The sequence below is a fragment of the Hyla sarda genome, chromosome 2 (assembly GCF_029499605.1).
Source record: "Hyla sarda isolate aHylSar1 chromosome 2, aHylSar1.hap1, whole genome shotgun sequence".
Classification (NCBI taxonomy): Eukaryota; Metazoa; Chordata; class Amphibia; order Anura; family Hylidae; genus Hyla; species Hyla sarda.
Window position 1 is genome coordinate 407,321,592 of NC_079190.1, and position 16,208 is coordinate 407,337,799.

The 16,208-nt window shown below is 41.3% G+C and overlaps 2 protein-coding genes across 8 annotated transcripts in view; one reads left to right on the forward strand and one right to left on the reverse strand.

Annotated features, from left to right (window-relative positions):
* LOC130356829 (acetylserotonin O-methyltransferase-like) overlaps nt 1-16,208 on the forward strand; it is a 176,349-nt gene that overhangs the window by 61,665 nt on the left and 98,476 nt on the right. The gene's annotated exons all lie outside the window — the stretch shown is intronic.
* On the reverse strand, nt 12,827-15,393 carry LOC130356827 (E3 SUMO-protein ligase ZBED1-like). 5 transcript variants are annotated; one of them, XM_056558820.1, is made up of 3 exons: nt 15,086-15,157; nt 13,832-14,930; nt 12,827-13,735 (listed from the first exon to the last, which is right to left on the reverse strand). In XM_056558820.1, the coding sequence occupies exons 2-3, from the start codon at nt 14,900-14,902 to the stop codon at nt 13,307-13,309; spliced, it is 1,500 nt and encodes a 499-aa protein (XP_056414795.1). In that variant the 5' UTR covers nt 14,903-14,930; nt 15,086-15,157; the 3' UTR covers nt 12,827-13,306. The 5 variants fall into 5 exon arrangements, with proteins under 5 accessions (XP_056414795.1, XP_056414792.1, XP_056414791.1 ...); XM_056558817.1 differs by having other exon boundaries at nt 12,827-13,732; nt 13,832-15,393; XM_056558816.1 differs by having other exon boundaries at nt 13,832-15,393.

Here is a 16,208-nt window from a genome sequence, read left to right on the forward strand (position 1 = left end):
AAGCTCTGTATCATACCTTTCCCTTTACACACCTTGTGTGAACTCCTGGCAGGAGAAAGTGGGCGTTCCCTAGCAGGCGTGACATCACTGAAGCCTTCCAGAGCAGTGCCTTGCTGTACCTTGCACGCACTCTCCTGCCAGGCTGGGAGGAGACCAGACTAAGTGTTTGACTTGTGGTAAATAACTCACAAAAACCCTGGGCACAAAGCCTGGAGCACTAAATCCCCTTTTTAAACCTTCCCAATAAAAATTAAATTTTATTACCTATCTATATTAAAATAGAAATGATTGGTGACCAATGAAAATGTTAAAAAGCAATGTTGTTACTGCACTTTGTTATATTTTACTTTCACTGACTGGAATATTCCCGTTTTAACGTATGTAATCTGTCCCAATTGAGTCTGCAGTACTCAAAATGGCCTAATAGCACAGTGGCAACAACCTTAAAACCAAAAATTTGCACCAGCACCATCATCAGGAGGAGCATGAGGCAAACATCCTCCAAAATGGCGACCGAAGTTATTTATAACCTTTAGTGCTATCATCATCAATGAGCGCCTGCAATTCTTGACCTATCATATAAAGTCATACATTAGCCAATCATTGGCCCTCTTCAGGGCCCCAGCGTTTGACAATCAATTGTCTTGTATAAGGGCCAAACAACACCTAAATTGCTAACCCATTAATCACCAAGCGCTGTTTATATCTTCCGTGAAGATAACATCATCACTTGCCGAAGATTTGCCATCTCGACCATCCCGTCAATGTCGCCCAGGTGCGCAGACTTATACATATAGCTCTGATCATTGAGTTTGCACAAGAATTAAATTACTGCAGCTGTAGTATTCTCTGCTTTCTTCTCATCCTCCAAAAATCCATAGCACATGAGCCAAATCCCTTTTAGCACCGGGCAGTAGCTAATATGTGCACATTATGTACCGGGCAGAAACTAGTAGGTGCGCATTATGTAATAACTGAAAGATTGGGTCATTCAGAGCCATGGCATGCAGGGCAGTACTAGAATGATATGATATTTTAAGCTGCTGAGGAAAATTCCTATGGAGGACTTGAAACGCGTCCAGCTATAACCTCCAAGTGCCACACTATCCAGCCTTATCCAGGATCTAGACAATTGTTCCAATTGCAGCATTGTCTTGACACAGATAACTCTGTGCGCATTGCCACAGCCACAAGGATACTGCCGGCCCTCTGGCTGGATTAGTGAAACCGCTACAACTGATATGTCTGAACAATTGAGCCGAGCATGCAAAAAGTGCAGATGGCCACATAAATCACATTCTTGCTACTACAGTTGATAAACTGACGGATTTCATACGTTCATGAATCAATGGGATTGGTCAAGTTAGGATCTCTCCTAAATGTTACGCTAGGCTTTTTGCCGATTAACGGAGCCAAGTCTGTATCAGATGTCAGGAGATGCCAATTTTTTTCTCAGGATTATCATTACTTTGTTAGTATAGCCGTCATATGTCACAATGCATCAGATCTTTTCTGTCTGATCCCTATTATGAGAGTCTCCTAATAGGATAGGTCTATTACTCTCCTTGGCTCTATGAAATGCTCACTGTAAATGTCTCCTAGGATATGCCCGTTGTCGGAAGATTTGGAACAGGTCACTACTTTTCTTTTCAAAAACTGATTTGTCTGAACAATTGAGCCAAGTACACAAATATTGTCCAATTGAAATACTTCTCTTTAACAGGTGCCAACTCTGTCAGTGAAGTAAGGTAATGGCAGAAGGTGGTTTACTGAAGATCAGGGTTTGTATTTTAGGTGATCATCAATCTAAATATGAAGATCTAAAAAGTTTATGGATCTACCACCCACCTCTGATGTGAATAGCATACCAAGGTCATTAGAATTCAAAAGATCAACAAAGGAAAGAAAAAGTGAAGTATCTCCATCCCAGAGAATTAGTATATCATCGATATAGCGTCCCCAAAAGATAATGTGACTAGTGAAAAAGTACACATGTCCCCCCACCACACAAGATAAGGATAAGCGTAATTAGGTGCACATGAAAACCACATAGCTGTGCCTTGTGTTTGATAGTAAAAAGTGCTGTTAAATATAGTAATTGTTCATTAAGATGAATTTGAGAAGTTCAAGGACAAATGAATAGTGCAAAGAAAAGAAAGTGCATTAAGAAAATATGCCACCGCCGTCAACCCCAGCTTTATATTTAACAGCACTTTTTACCATCAAACACAAGGCACTGCTATGGGGGTCTTCTTGTGCACCTAATTACGCTAATCTTTTTTTTTTTTGGGTGGTGGGAGGACACCTGTGATTTTTCAGAAGATTTGAGTTTTTTCACTGGTCACATTTACTTTGGGGATGCCATTTACATGCCATTTACACCAGGAACTGAGACGGAGAATATCTTAGCATTTAAGCACTATTCATACTCAGAAAGACACTACTCTGTCCCATCATAACCACCTAAGAACCAGCGGTAATTTGAAAGAACTGCAGTTTGTAGGTTTATGCCAGTTATTTGTGGGACCCAGATGTGGTAACATTGATTCTAAAGAGGAGGCAAGATGGATACATAGGTTAAAGTGTATAGCTCCATCTGGTCTGAATGAGGGCTTTTCCTTTCCAGCTTTCTTGTAAATTATTTATATATATATTTATATATAGGTATGTTAATCTAGATAGCCCCCATATTTGCTATGATGATTAATCATGTGTGTGAACAAGATGACAATGGTATTTTGCTGTAAATATTTCATATAAAAAAATTGGGACAGTAAAGATATTTACCATTATTGTCATCTCTCCTTTTTAGGATAATACTTTTTTTTATTGCATTATTTGAGTGGCTATTCTCTTGTAGTAATAATATTTGTAATTATCATTCCAATACTGCCCTGCATGCCATGGCTCTGAATGACCCAGTCTTTCAGTTATTGCATACTGCGCACATACTAGTTTCTGCCTGGTATATAATGGTATATATTAGCTACTGCCCGGCGCTAGAATGGATTTGGCACATGCGCTATGGATTGGAGGATGAGAAGAATGCAGAGACTACAACGGCTGCACCAATTGAATTCTGGTGCAGACTCAGTGATCAGAGCGATCTGAACATATGTATAAGTCCTCACACCTGCGTGGCAATGACAGGATGGTCGCGACGCACATCTTTGATGATGAGCTGTCGGCAAGTGATGATGTCATCTTCACTGAAGATACAAACAGCGCTTGGTGATTGGTGAGTTAGCAATTTAGGTGTTGTTTGACCTTGATACAAGACAATTGATTGGCTAATGCTGGGTCCCTGAAGAGGGTCAATGATTGGCTAATGTATGACTTTATATGATAGGTCAAGAATTGCAGGCGCTCACTGATGATAGCACTAAAGGTTATAAATACCATTGGTCGCCATTTTGGAGGATGTTTGCCTCATGCTCCTCCTGATGACGGTGCTGGTGCACTGAAACATGTAGAGGGGGCAAAGTTTTGGTTTCAAGGTTGTTGCCACTGTGCTATTAGTCCATTTTGAGTACTGCAGACTCAACTGGGACAGATTACATATACGTTGTAATGGGAATATCCCAATCAGTGAAAGCGAAATATAACAAAGCGCAGTGACAACATTACTTTTTAACATTTTCATTGGTCAGCATTTATTTCTATTTTAATATAGATGGGTAATAAAAGTTATGTTTTATAGGGAGGGTTTAATCCCTGCCTCCCCTTCTGTATGGGGTGTTTGTGATATTATGACTTGTGGTAAGGAACAGAACAGAGCCACCTACTGGCCTTATTTTCAATCACATTAGTAACATATAGGCTCAGATTTATCAAACTGTGGGAGAGAAAAAATAGAGAGATTTTCCCACAACAAAACTATGGGAGTAGTGTTTAAATGAAGGGGGTAAATGTTAGGACCTCATTGAGGCCCTCCCTGTGGGGTAACAGATTTGAATTTGTATATCCAGGAGGTTTCTTTTTGCATGAGTCGTTTGTCAATGTCCCCCCCTCTTGGGGATGGACGTATCACCTCTAGGGCTGCAAAGGTACATACTTTAGGATTACCATTGTGCACCTGGTGCACGTGTCTCGCAACAGGGGTATCACGTTGATGTATAATATCATTAATGTGTTCACATATCCTGCGTCGAAATTCCCTAATGGTTTTGCCTATGTAATCTTTGGGACAGCCACAGAAGATAGACCAGACCTTTTGTGCGACAAAAGAGAACTTTACATCACAGCACAGTACAGTGTTGTGCAAGGGAACGGAGAAGTGCGTCCGTACCGCCAGCTTCTATAGATTATACAGGAGAATTGCAAAAGTGTCAGGAGTAACACCAGCTGCAATCTGTCTAATAGTGCAGGTACTACAGCTTCCAGCATGGAACAGTCTGTTCCATGCTGGGAGTAGTAGTAGTACCTAAATAATGTATTAAATAAAGAGAATAAAGTTTAAAACAAGTAAAAATCCCACACACTTTATAAAACACATAAGACATCAATAAAAAGTTTAACAAAATGTATTAAAAAAATTATTATTTTGACATGGCTCCTTGATCCATTTTTAATATTGCCAGCTACATTTTTATCTCCAGGCCCACACACATAAATTGGTCCCTGATTGAAAATGAATAAAAATGTTGTTATAAAAAATATAAATTTTGTTCCCTACAATTCATCCCTACTGTATTTTTTATTTTATTTTATGGTAACCTACAAAATTTACAATACATTTTATTAAAAAAAAGCTAACTCCATCCCTTATTTGGATCACTAAAGTCCCCTAAAAAATAAAAACCTCCAGCAAAAATGCCAAAGTTAAAACCCACATGGCTTTTTTACTCACATAGACTTCTATAGGAGAAAAATGCCACAATTTCTGTGAAAAAAGGCCAGAGTCTCCACATACTGCAATTTTGAAAAATTGCCAAGGAGCAGGAAAACGCCAAAGAGGAGTAAAAAAAACGGCAAAAGGTTTTAATAAAAATGCCAAACTTAAAAATTTTGCAGTTCCTTATTTACTTGCAGCTAACATCTGGCCACAGTGAAAAATTGGCACACTTGGGTGTTTTTATTGTCACTATAGCGACGTCATACATTATACAATGTGTATATATATATATATATATATATATATATATATATATATATATAGATATAGATATAGCATAATAAGGGAATGGGAGAACTAGAGAATTAATTTTTGGGATAAATATTATTTATAGAAAATTTAGCAAAATTTGGATAACCGGTATTTTTCTTGTTTCTGACAATTTTTTATGTAGAAATATTAACAAAATGTATAAATTCAATGTCCCAGCAAAACATTTTGGTGTAGCTTAAAAAAAGAAAATGAAAAAAAATTCTGGTCATGAAAGGGTTAATGCAACCGAAAGTAATCAAATGTGTTTACACATTTAGGTTTTTATTTATAATTATTAAATATAAAACCAGAAATGGATTTGAAAAGAGAAGAAGTGTCAGTCTTTCCTATTTATACATGTCTTCTATTTACAATTTGTTCCTGGCATTATATATACAGTACTGACCAAAAGTTTGGACACACCTTCTCATTCAGAGTTTTCTTTATTTTCATGACTATGAAAATTGTAGATTCACATTGAAGGCATCAAAACTATGAATTAACACATGTTAAATTATAGACATAACAAAAAAGTGTGAAACAACTGAAAATATGTCATATTCTAGGTTCTTCAAAGTAGCCACCTTTTGCTTTGATTACTGCTTTGCACACTCTTGGCATTCTCTTGTTGAGATTCAAGAGGTAGTCTCCTGAAATGGTTTTCACTTCACAGGTGTGCTGGTGTGGAGAAGGAGGTGTGATGGTGTGTGTGTGTGTGTGGGGGGGTGGCTTTGCTGGTGACACTGTTGGGGATTTATTCAAAATTGAAGGTATACTGAACCAGCATGGCTACCACAGCATCTTGAAGCGGCATGCTATTCCATCCAGGTTTTTTGTTGGACCATAATTTATTTTTCAACAGAACAATGAACCCAAACACACCTCCAGGCTGTGTAAGGGCTATTTGCCAAGAAGGAGAGGGATGGGGTGCTACGCCAAATGACCTGGCCTCCACAGTCACCGGACCTGAACCCAATCGAGATGGTTTGGGGTGAGCTGGACCACAGAGTGAAGGCAAAAAGGGCAAACAAGTGCTAAGCATCTCTGGGAACTCCTTCAAGACTGTTGGAAGACCATTTCAGGTGACTACCTCTTGAAGCTCATCAAGAGAATGCCAAGAGTGTGCAAAGCAGTAGTCAAAGCAAAAGGTGGCTAGAACCTAGAATATGACATATTTTGGTATGTATATAATTCCACGTGTTAATTCATAGTTTTGATGCCTTCAGTGCGAATCTACAATTTTCATAGTCATGAAAATAAAGAAAACTCTGAATGAGAAGGTGTGTCCAAATTTTTGGTCTGTACTGTATATATATATATTTTTTCTATAACTGTTTATTTGTAAACAATTTTTAAACCCTTTTTCTAACAAAAAGAAAATAACAATACAGTAAAAAGAAAAAGCGTATGTCAGGATCCGGAGTGGTATGCGGAGAGGACACTGGTGGTGGATCCTCTGTGTCAGTGAGGTGATGGCGTGGGCCGTACCAGGGGAACGGAGTCTAAGAGGTTACTGGTTTTCACCAGAGCCCGCCGCAAAGCGGGATGGACTTGCAGCGGCAAGTAAACCCCAGGTCGTGAGACAGCTGAGACAGGCGCGGTACACAAGGACTAGACGGAGGCGAGGTCAGACGTAGCAGAAGGTCAGGGCAGGCAGCGAGGTTTGTAGTCAGGGGCAACAGCAGACGGTCTGGGTACACAGGCTTGGGAACACACTATAACGCTTTCACAGGGCACAAGGCAACAAGATCCGGCAAGGACAGGAAGGGGAAGTGGGTTTATATATGTTGGGGAGTGATTACCACTGATTGGGCCAGGCACCAATTAGTGGTGCACTGGCCCTTTAAATGTCAGAGAGCCGGCGTGCGCGCACCCTAGAGAGCGGGGCCACGCGCGCCGGGACATGACAGCAGGGGTATGGGGCAGGTGAGATGATTGGGATGCGACCCGCGGGCGGGCGCGTCCCGCTACGCGGATCGCATCCCCGCCGGCAATAACAGTGCAGCGCTCCCGGTCAGCAGGTCTGACCGGGGCGCTGCACACAGAAGAACGCCGCGAGCGCTCCGGGGAGGAGCAGTGACCCGGAGCGCTCGGCGTAACAGCGTAGTTTCCACATTATATAAAATAAATGTTACAACACTAGTTATGTAAAGCCAACAAGATAAACATATAAGATGCTTCAAATGCACTTGTGACCAATCATAAATCAATCTCTTGCTTGTTGTTAATAATGGTGATCATACGGGTAATAGAAACCTCGTTGTAGTACGGAACGAGAAAAGAAACAGTATTTAGACTCATTCCATACACTCTGTTTGTCAAGTATATGGTTAAGTAATGAATTACTTATACTTTTTTGTAAAATATACTATTAAGAAGGTAATATACTATTAAGACATGCGTAGAAAAAAAGGGGTTTAATGTGGGAAAAAGGTTAAATCTGTATCACAGATAAAAGAAGCTGGACAACAGGGAATAAAAGAGTTACAAAATGAAAAAAGAGAGGGAAAGTAATGAATCAAGATAGAAAAGTAGAAGATTGGGGGATGATTATCCCATGGTTAAACAAAAGATGATACCAAAGGTAAAAGTAAATATACCCATGCGTTACAACAGCTCAAACCATCCTATAGAGATATTTTTCTTTCTATAAATTTTTCCCAATCTGACCAAACCTTGTAAAAATGAGAAAGTTGATTATCAGAAACCGTCGATAAACATTCCAATCTCCTGTCTTCTGGCGTTATATTTAACAACTGCAATTTAAACCTGAAGGTGTGAGCATACCCTAAGGCTAAGTTTCCACTTGGGTTTCCTTTACAAAAACGCCAATAAAAACACCAAATCTGCCGCATGGCTAGTGGCCAGATGTTAGCTGCAAGTCAATACAAAAACGCAAAATGCCTTTTCCACTTGACGTTTTTCAGTTTGGTGTTTATTTCACTCCTCTTTGGCATTTTCCTGCTCCTTGGCAGTTCTTCAAAATCGCAGCATGTTGAGACTATGGAGTTTTTTTTCTCCCATAGAAGTCTATGGGGGATATTTATCACAGGATTTAGACTGTTTTTTCCTGTCTAAATTTGTCGCACAGAAAGTCGCAGTCTAAACATGTGTGACGACTTTTCTGCGACTTTTGCTCTAGAGGATTTTTAGAACATGATGCATGCTAGTCTATTTTAGACGGAAATGCATTGGAAAATGCATTGGTGCTGAATTTATCAAAAGTGGCTTTTCAGCGACAAGTCGCATCGGCTGAAAGTATGCCGAAATGTCAGACCATGTTGGAGCAGGTTTAAATATAGACTACAGCATAGATCTCAAAGTCTGTGCACAGAATTTATCAAGAACCATGCACCTTTTGATAAATTAGGTACACAATAGTCCCGCCTAACCCTCTGTAGTTTGGTCTACCGTATATACTCGAGTATAAGCCGAGTTTTTCAGCACGATTTTTCGTGCTGAAAACACCCCCCTCGGCTTATACTCGAGTGAACTCTCCACCCGCAGTGGTCTTCAACCTGCGGACCTCCAGAGGTTTCAAAACTACAACTCCCAACAAGCCCGGCAGCCATCGGCTGTCCGGGCTTGCTGGGAGTTGTAGTTTTGAAACCTCCGGAGGTCCGCAGGTTGAAGACCACTGCGGCCTTCGACATCATCCAGCCCCCTCTCACCCCCTTTAGTTCTGTACAGTACTCGCCTCCGCTCGGCACTGGTCCGGTGCTGCAGGACTGTCCGGTGAGGAGGTCGTCCGGGGGGATAGTGGTTCCGGGCTGCTATCTTCACCGGGGAGGCCTCTTCTAAGCGCTTCGGGCCCGGCCCCAGAATAGTCACGTTGCCTTGACAACGACGCAGAGGTACGTTCATTGCCAACGTACTTCTGCGTCATTGTCAAGGCAACGCCTCTATTCTGGGCCCGAAGCGTGGAGAAGAGGCGCCCCCAGTGAAGATAGCAGCCCGGAACCAGTATCCCACCGGACGACCTCCTCACCGGACAGTCCTGCAGCACCGGACCAGCGCCGAGCGGAGGTGAGTACTGTACAGAACTAAAGGGGGTGAGAGGGGGCTGGATGATGTCGAAGGCCGCAGTGGTCTTCAACCTGCGGACCTCCGGAGGTTTCAAAACTACAACTCCCAGCAAGCCCGGACAGCCGATGGCTGCCCGGGCTTGCTGGGAGTTGTAGTTTTGAAACCTCTGGAGGTCCGCAGGTTGAAGACCACTGAGGGCGGATGATGACAAAAGGATGATGAAGGGGGGGTGTGGGATGATGAAGGGGGGTGGGGATGATGACAAGGGGATGATGAAGGGGGGTGGGGATGATGACAAGGGGATGATGAAGGGGGGTGTGGGATGATGACAAGGGGATGATGACAGGTGATGATGAGGGTCTGGATGATGACAGGCGGTGATGATGATGAGGATGTTAATGACGGGTCTGGATGATGACAGAGGAGGATGATGTATTTCCCACCCTAGGCTTATACTCGAGTCAATAACTTTTCCTGGGATTTTGGGTTGAAATTAGGGGTCTCGGCTTATACTCGGGTCGGCTTATACTCGAGTATATACGGTATATTGATGCGGGCCATAGACAGCTTTGATAAATATCCCCCTATGTGTCCCATAGAAGTCTAATAATGCCATGAAAAATGCCATGTGGGTTTTAACTTTGGCAGGTGGTTTTCTTTCTTTTTTGGACTTTAGCAATCCAAAAAAAGGCATTGAGATACCTTTATTTTTATTTTTTATTTAATTTCGTAGGGTACCATAAAAAAAAAAAAAAAAGATATAATAGGGATGGAAATTTTTTTTTTTTAGAACAAAATGTTTATTAATTTTTAAACAGGGACCAATTTATGTGGGCGAACAGGGACCTAAAAATGTAGCTGGCAATAATAAAAATGTATAAAGGGGCCATTTAATTGTAATAATACTATATTTTTTCTAATTAGTTTGTGAAACTTTTTATTGGTAATGTATTTTAACCCCTTAAGGACCAGGGGTTTTTCCGTTTTTGCACTTTCATTTTTTCCTCCTTACCTTTAAAAAATCATAACTCTTTCAATTTTGCACCTAATAATCCATATGATGGCTTATTTTTTGCGATACCAATTCTGCTTCGTAATGACATCAGTAATTTTACCCAAAAATCTATGACGAAACGGAAAAATAAAATCATTGCTTGACAAAATTTAAGAAAAAAAAACATTTTGTAACTTTTGGGGGCTTCCGTTTCTATGCAGTAAATTTTTTGCCTAAAATGACATCTTATCTTTATTCTATAGGTCCATAAGATTAAAATGATACCCTACTTATATAGGTTTGATTTTGTCTTACTTCTGGAACAAATCATAACCTCATGCAGGAAAAGTTATATGTTTAAAATTGTCCTGACCCCTATAACTTTTTTATTTTTTCACGTACGGGGCGGTATGAAGGCTCATTTTTGGTGATGTGAACTGACGTTTTTGCCGGTACCATTTTTGTATTGATCAGACTTTTTGATTGCTTTTTATTCATTTTTTTCATGATATTAAAAGTGACCAAAAATACGCTTTTTTGGACTTTGGAATGTTTTTGCACACACGCCATTGACCGTGCGGTTTAATTAACAATATATTTTTATAATTTGGACATTTCCACACACGGCGATACCACATATGTTTATTTTTTCTAAATGGGAAAAAGGGGGGGGGGTGATTCAAACTTTTATTAGGGATCTTTATTTACTTTTTTTTTTCACTTTTTTTTTGCAACGTTATAGGTCCCATAGGGGGCTATAACACTGCACACACTGATCTTTCTCATAGGAAACCATTGATCAATGATTCTGCCGCTTGACTGCTCGTGCCTGGATCTCAGGCACTGAGCAGTCATTCGGCGATCGGACAACTGGAGGCAGGTAAGCGGACCCTCCTGCTGTCCTACAGCTGTTTGGATGCCGCAATTTCACCACGACAATCCTGAACAGCTCCCTGAGCTAACCGGCATTGGTTTACTTTCACTTTAGATGCGGCGTTCAACTTTGAATGCCGTGTCTAAAGGGTTAATAGCATGCAGCACCACGATCAGTGCCGCGCGCTATTAGCCACGGGTCCCAGCCGTTGTTAGAGGCCGTGCCAAACCCGCTATGATCACAGAGATGTATAGTGCCAGGCAGGGGAGGGGAGAAGTGCGGCCACCAGCTTCTGTAGATTATACAGAACAATCACAACGTGTGTCAGAAGTGACACCTGGGAGATCTGTATATTAGTACAGGTACTACTACTCCCATCATGTCTGTTTCATGCTGGTAGTAGTTAGGGGTGTGAATCGCCAAGAATTTGGCGATTCGATTCGAATCGCGATACCAGGGTGGCGATTCGATATATCGCGATATATCGCGATACTGTCATGATGGCGATATATCGCGATATATCGCGATATTCCCTATTAAAAGCTTGGGAAAACTTATTCTACACATCAATACCACATTCACACAAAGATGTACTGTATTAAACATACATTTATTTTTTCTTAAGAACAATGAGGACTTACAAAGTCAAACAAGTGTTTAAGCAACAAACTCTTGTGCTTGCAGGATTTTTTTTTTTTTTTTATAACAAACCTAATACTTTTTGACAGCTTAGCTGAGGTTTGATACTAGATTTCACAAATAAATACAATTCTGTATAACATAAATAAAATACGAAGGCATGTGCCTTATAAATAAGGTTATTCCTTCCAGTATGTTTTTTACAAAAAAATAAAATAAAGTGCAATCCTGCTTTAATGCATTTTCAGAGTTAACATGAAGGCTACCAACTTCAACTGTTAAATGTTCCTTTAAGCTTTAAGGTGCAATATATAACAGTAGACAAACTCTACACTTAAAGGTGCAACAGCAAAATATCTGTTCAGTAACACAAAAGGCCAACGCCTGGAATAGCAGAGTATCCATAATCCTAGTCCTCACACATACGACTCTGCTATTCCAGGCGTTGGCCTTTGTTATACTGCACAGCTGTTTTGCTGTTGCACTGGTGTAGAGTTTTTTTTTTTTTATAGTTGCCTTACTGTACTACTAGCACAGTAAGAGTGGAGACAACTATATAAACTCTACACTAGTGTAATAGGAAAACAGCGGTGAGAGCATTAACACAAAAAAGGCCAATGCCTGGAATAGCAGAGTATCCTCCTCACAGTACTAGCAAAGTGTTTTGTCTGCCCCCCTGCTACAAGTGTCTCTGCAGAATAAGTACATACTAGACGTGGTACAAGTTAGACAACTATTATGAAACCCTAAACTTACAAGTGCAACAGCAAAACATTTGTGTGGAGTACTAGGACGGGAGTATAAGGCCATCGCCTGGAATAGCTCCTATGACATGACTATAAGTAAGTATAAAAGGATGGAACATGCAAGGTTTTTTTTTGCATTGTAATGTTATGTAATCTACTAAGATTCTTGTTGAGAAACACAAGCTGATCTACATGCCCAGCTATAAAGACACAATGTCTCCTGCAGTGGAGAAAACTCATTGGCCCAGATTTATCAAACTGTGTGAGAGAAAAAGTGGAGAGATTTCCCCCCAGCAACCAATCACAGCTCAGCTTTCACTTTACCAGAGCTCGTTAGCTGAGCTGTGATTGGTTGCTGGGGGGAAATTTCTCTATTTTTTCTGTCACACAGTTTGATAAATCTGGGCCATTATGCGCAATATTCTAATCCTATGTGAGGAGGATACTCTGCTTCCAGGACTTTTTTTTTATACTGCACAGATGTTTAGCTGTTGCACTTTTAAGTGTAGATATTTACTTAATAGTTATTGATAACAGTAACACAACAATTATAAACTCTACACTTAAAAGTGCAACAGGCACAGCAAAACATCTGTGCAGTATAAAACAAAGGCCAACGCCTGGAATAGTAGAGTATCCTCCTCAAAAAGGTAGAGTACACTACAAAGTGTTTTGTCTGCATCCATGGTACAAGTGTTTCTGCAGAATATGTACATCTGTAGTAGACATAGTAAGACAAGTTAGACAACTATTATAAAACCCTACACTGTTAAAAGTGCAACGTCAGCAAAACATGTTTGCAGTATAGCAAACGCCAACGCCTGGAATAGCTCCTATGACATGACTATGACTAAAAGGATGGAACATGTGAGCGACTGAGCTTATTTTTTCTTCATCTTAAGATTCTTGTTGAGGAACACAAGCTGATCTACATGCCCAGCTTTAAGGACACTTCTTTGTGCAGACACAATGTCTCCTGCAGTGGAGAAAACTCGTTCTGCAGAGACACTTGTACCAGGGATGCAGAGGAAACACTTTGCTACTCTACCTATGTGAGGATACTCTGCAATGTGCTTCCTCCACCAGTCAAGAGGGTCATCACTGAGAGGCAAGGGGGTTTCATCTCTAAACATTCTAACTTCAGTTGCTGCAACATCATGTGCAGATTTTTGTGCTCGATGGTGTTTGTCAAAGGAAAAAGTTTGTCCAAGCAGCTCAGCCAATGCACATGATGCTCTGGGTTTCTTCATGGGTGGCTGGATGTTGGTTGCTGGTTGATTGTCTTCTTTGTCCTCCTCTTCTTCTTGCTGCTGAAAAACAAAAACAAGCAGTAATCAAATTGAAACTTAAGATATAAATAACATAATGTCAAACTCAATATTGCTTTGATGCCTTCACTCACCTACCATAGTAGAAGTAGTAGTTAGCTTTTGTATCTCAACCTCCACAGCTTCAGTCAGTCGTGCGTAGATGTCATCAGCCTCATCAGCAGGGAGGAAGGGTAGATTCTTGAACCGAGGGTCAACAGCTGATGCCATGTACAGGGTCTCCTTTTCATTTGCATATCTTTTTTTAAGATCTTGTGCTATTGCTTCCTTAATATCCTTGACTGTATCTGAATCATCAGGACTTCGTTCAGTGCCCATGATGAGCTTGGCATGAAGTGGTGCAATCAGTGACAGTGTTGGCATGCTCTCCTCTGACATCACTAATGTGGCATCTTTCATAGGCTTCAGAGCTTTCAGGACCTCTTCTGCACATGTGATGTCTGACTCAGTCAATGTGAAGATATCCTTTTCATTTTTCCTGACCTCATTGGAAAGAAGTGCTGCACATATTGCTGGTTGCTGTTCTAAAAACCTCTCAGTCATGTCATAGGAGCTATTCCAGCGTGTAACGACATCTGTAATCAGCCTGTGCTTTGGTAGCTGGAGTTGGTCCTGTTTGAGATTTAGCTGGTGACTGGCTATTGCACTGCGCCTAAAAAAGCCAGTGACACGCCTAATTCTTCCAAGCAGTCTGGCCACTGATGGTAGTTTAAGTGCTTTCTGTGAGGCTAGGTTTAGGCTGTGAGCAAAACACTGAATGTGGCTAACCTGTGCAAGTCTAGCAGCCACAGCCATATTGGCAGCATTATCTGTGACGACAACGGGATCTTTAGCAGTCAAGCCCCATTCATCAAGAGCACCACGGAGCAAACCTGCAATGTTTTCGCCAGTGTGGCTGTCATATGTGGCTCGCGTTTGCAGCACGTGTGAGACTAACTTCCACTCGCCCGTAATGTGATGAGCTGTTATGGTCACGTACGACTCGGTGCATCTGGAAGTCCAAGCATCACATGTCAAAGCCACTCTCCCGGCAGAACTCAGTTCCTCCAGCACAACCTTCTTTACATCTTTGTACATCTTCGGTAAAGCGATGTCTGTGATGTGTTGTCGGGAGGGTATGGCGTAGCGGGGCTCCATCTCATTCACCATAATCTGAAAGCCCTCGTTCTCCACCACACTAAGAGGGCGCAGGTTTTTGCAAATGAAATAGAGCACAGATTGTGTTATTCTTGTTGCACGAATCGAGCCTGGTGGAAACTTGGCAGTATTAGCTTGGTCAAGAGTCCTCTGAGAAGCGGGGGTAGTGGTACTAGCTGCTTGTTTTAAGTTTACCTCTATGTCGCCATGATGCCTGGCCATGTGGGCACGTAGGTTTGTCGTATTCCCGCAGTATTTGATTCTGGCCTCACATATTTTGCACACTGCATGGCTCTTGTCATACTCCTTACTCCCTGGTTTATTGTAGAATCCAAAATGAGTCCAAATGCCCGCCTTATAACTCCCCGGCGCGTCCCGAATCTCTTTTTCATTGCCAGCCATGTTGATGCAGCGTTCACTCTGCAGCAGCTACCGCGAGACTACAGACTCAGACCAAACAGGAAGGAGAACATACGCACTCACAGGACAACTCTCGCGGGATCTTGTTCTTTCTCAGCTGCGACTCGCAGCTGAGAAAGAACAAGATCCCGCGAGAGTTGTCCTGTGAGTGCATAGACTGCGTACGTTCTCCTTCCTGTTTGTTCTGAGTCTGTAGTCTCGCGGTAGCATGTTAATTATAATAATTTATAAAAAAAAATCGATTCTCAGAATTTTAAAATCGATTCAGTATCGCGGAACAAAAAATCGCGATAATCGCGCGAATCGATTTTTTCTTACATCCCTAGTAGTAGTAGTAGTACCTAACATTTTTTTTAAAAAGTAAGAAACACATAATTAACCCCTTAAGGACCAATGACATACTGGTACGTCCTGGCCCCTGCGTTATAGAACAGGAGCTGACTCAGGACGTACCAGTATGTCATTGGTCCTTAAGGGGTTAATTATGTGTTTCTTACTTTTTAAAAAAAATGTTAGGTACTACTACTACTACCAGCATGAAACAGACATGATGGGAGTAGTAGTACCTGTACTAATATACAGATCTCCCAGGTGTCACTTCTGACACACGTTGTGATTGTTCTGTATAATCTACAGAAGCTGGTGGCCGCACTTCTCCCCTCCCCTGCCTGGCACTATACATCTCTGTGATGTGAAGTTCTCTTCACATCACAGATTAATATTTTCAGCTCAGAGCGGTGATTGGTCAGATGGTGTCGGCCAATTAACACTCTTAGTGGCATAAACGAATCTGTAATGTGAAGAAAACTTCACATCACAGACTACAGTGCTGGCAGGGGACCAGAGAAGATTTGCCAGCCACCCGCTTCTATAGCTTATAAAGGAGGATGGAAGTGGC

What these genes read in the sequence shown, in the direction of transcription:
- LOC130356827 (XM_056558816.1), bottom strand. Translation starts at nt 15,292, where the DNA reads ATGGCTGGCAATGAAAAAGAGATTCGGGACGCGCCGGGGAGTTATAAG. An exon ending in TAACTACTACTTCTACTATG is followed by an intron (nt 13,736 to 13,831) that starts GTAGGTGAGTGA and finishes TTTGTTTTTCAG; the next exon opens with CAGCAAGAAGAAGAGGAGGA.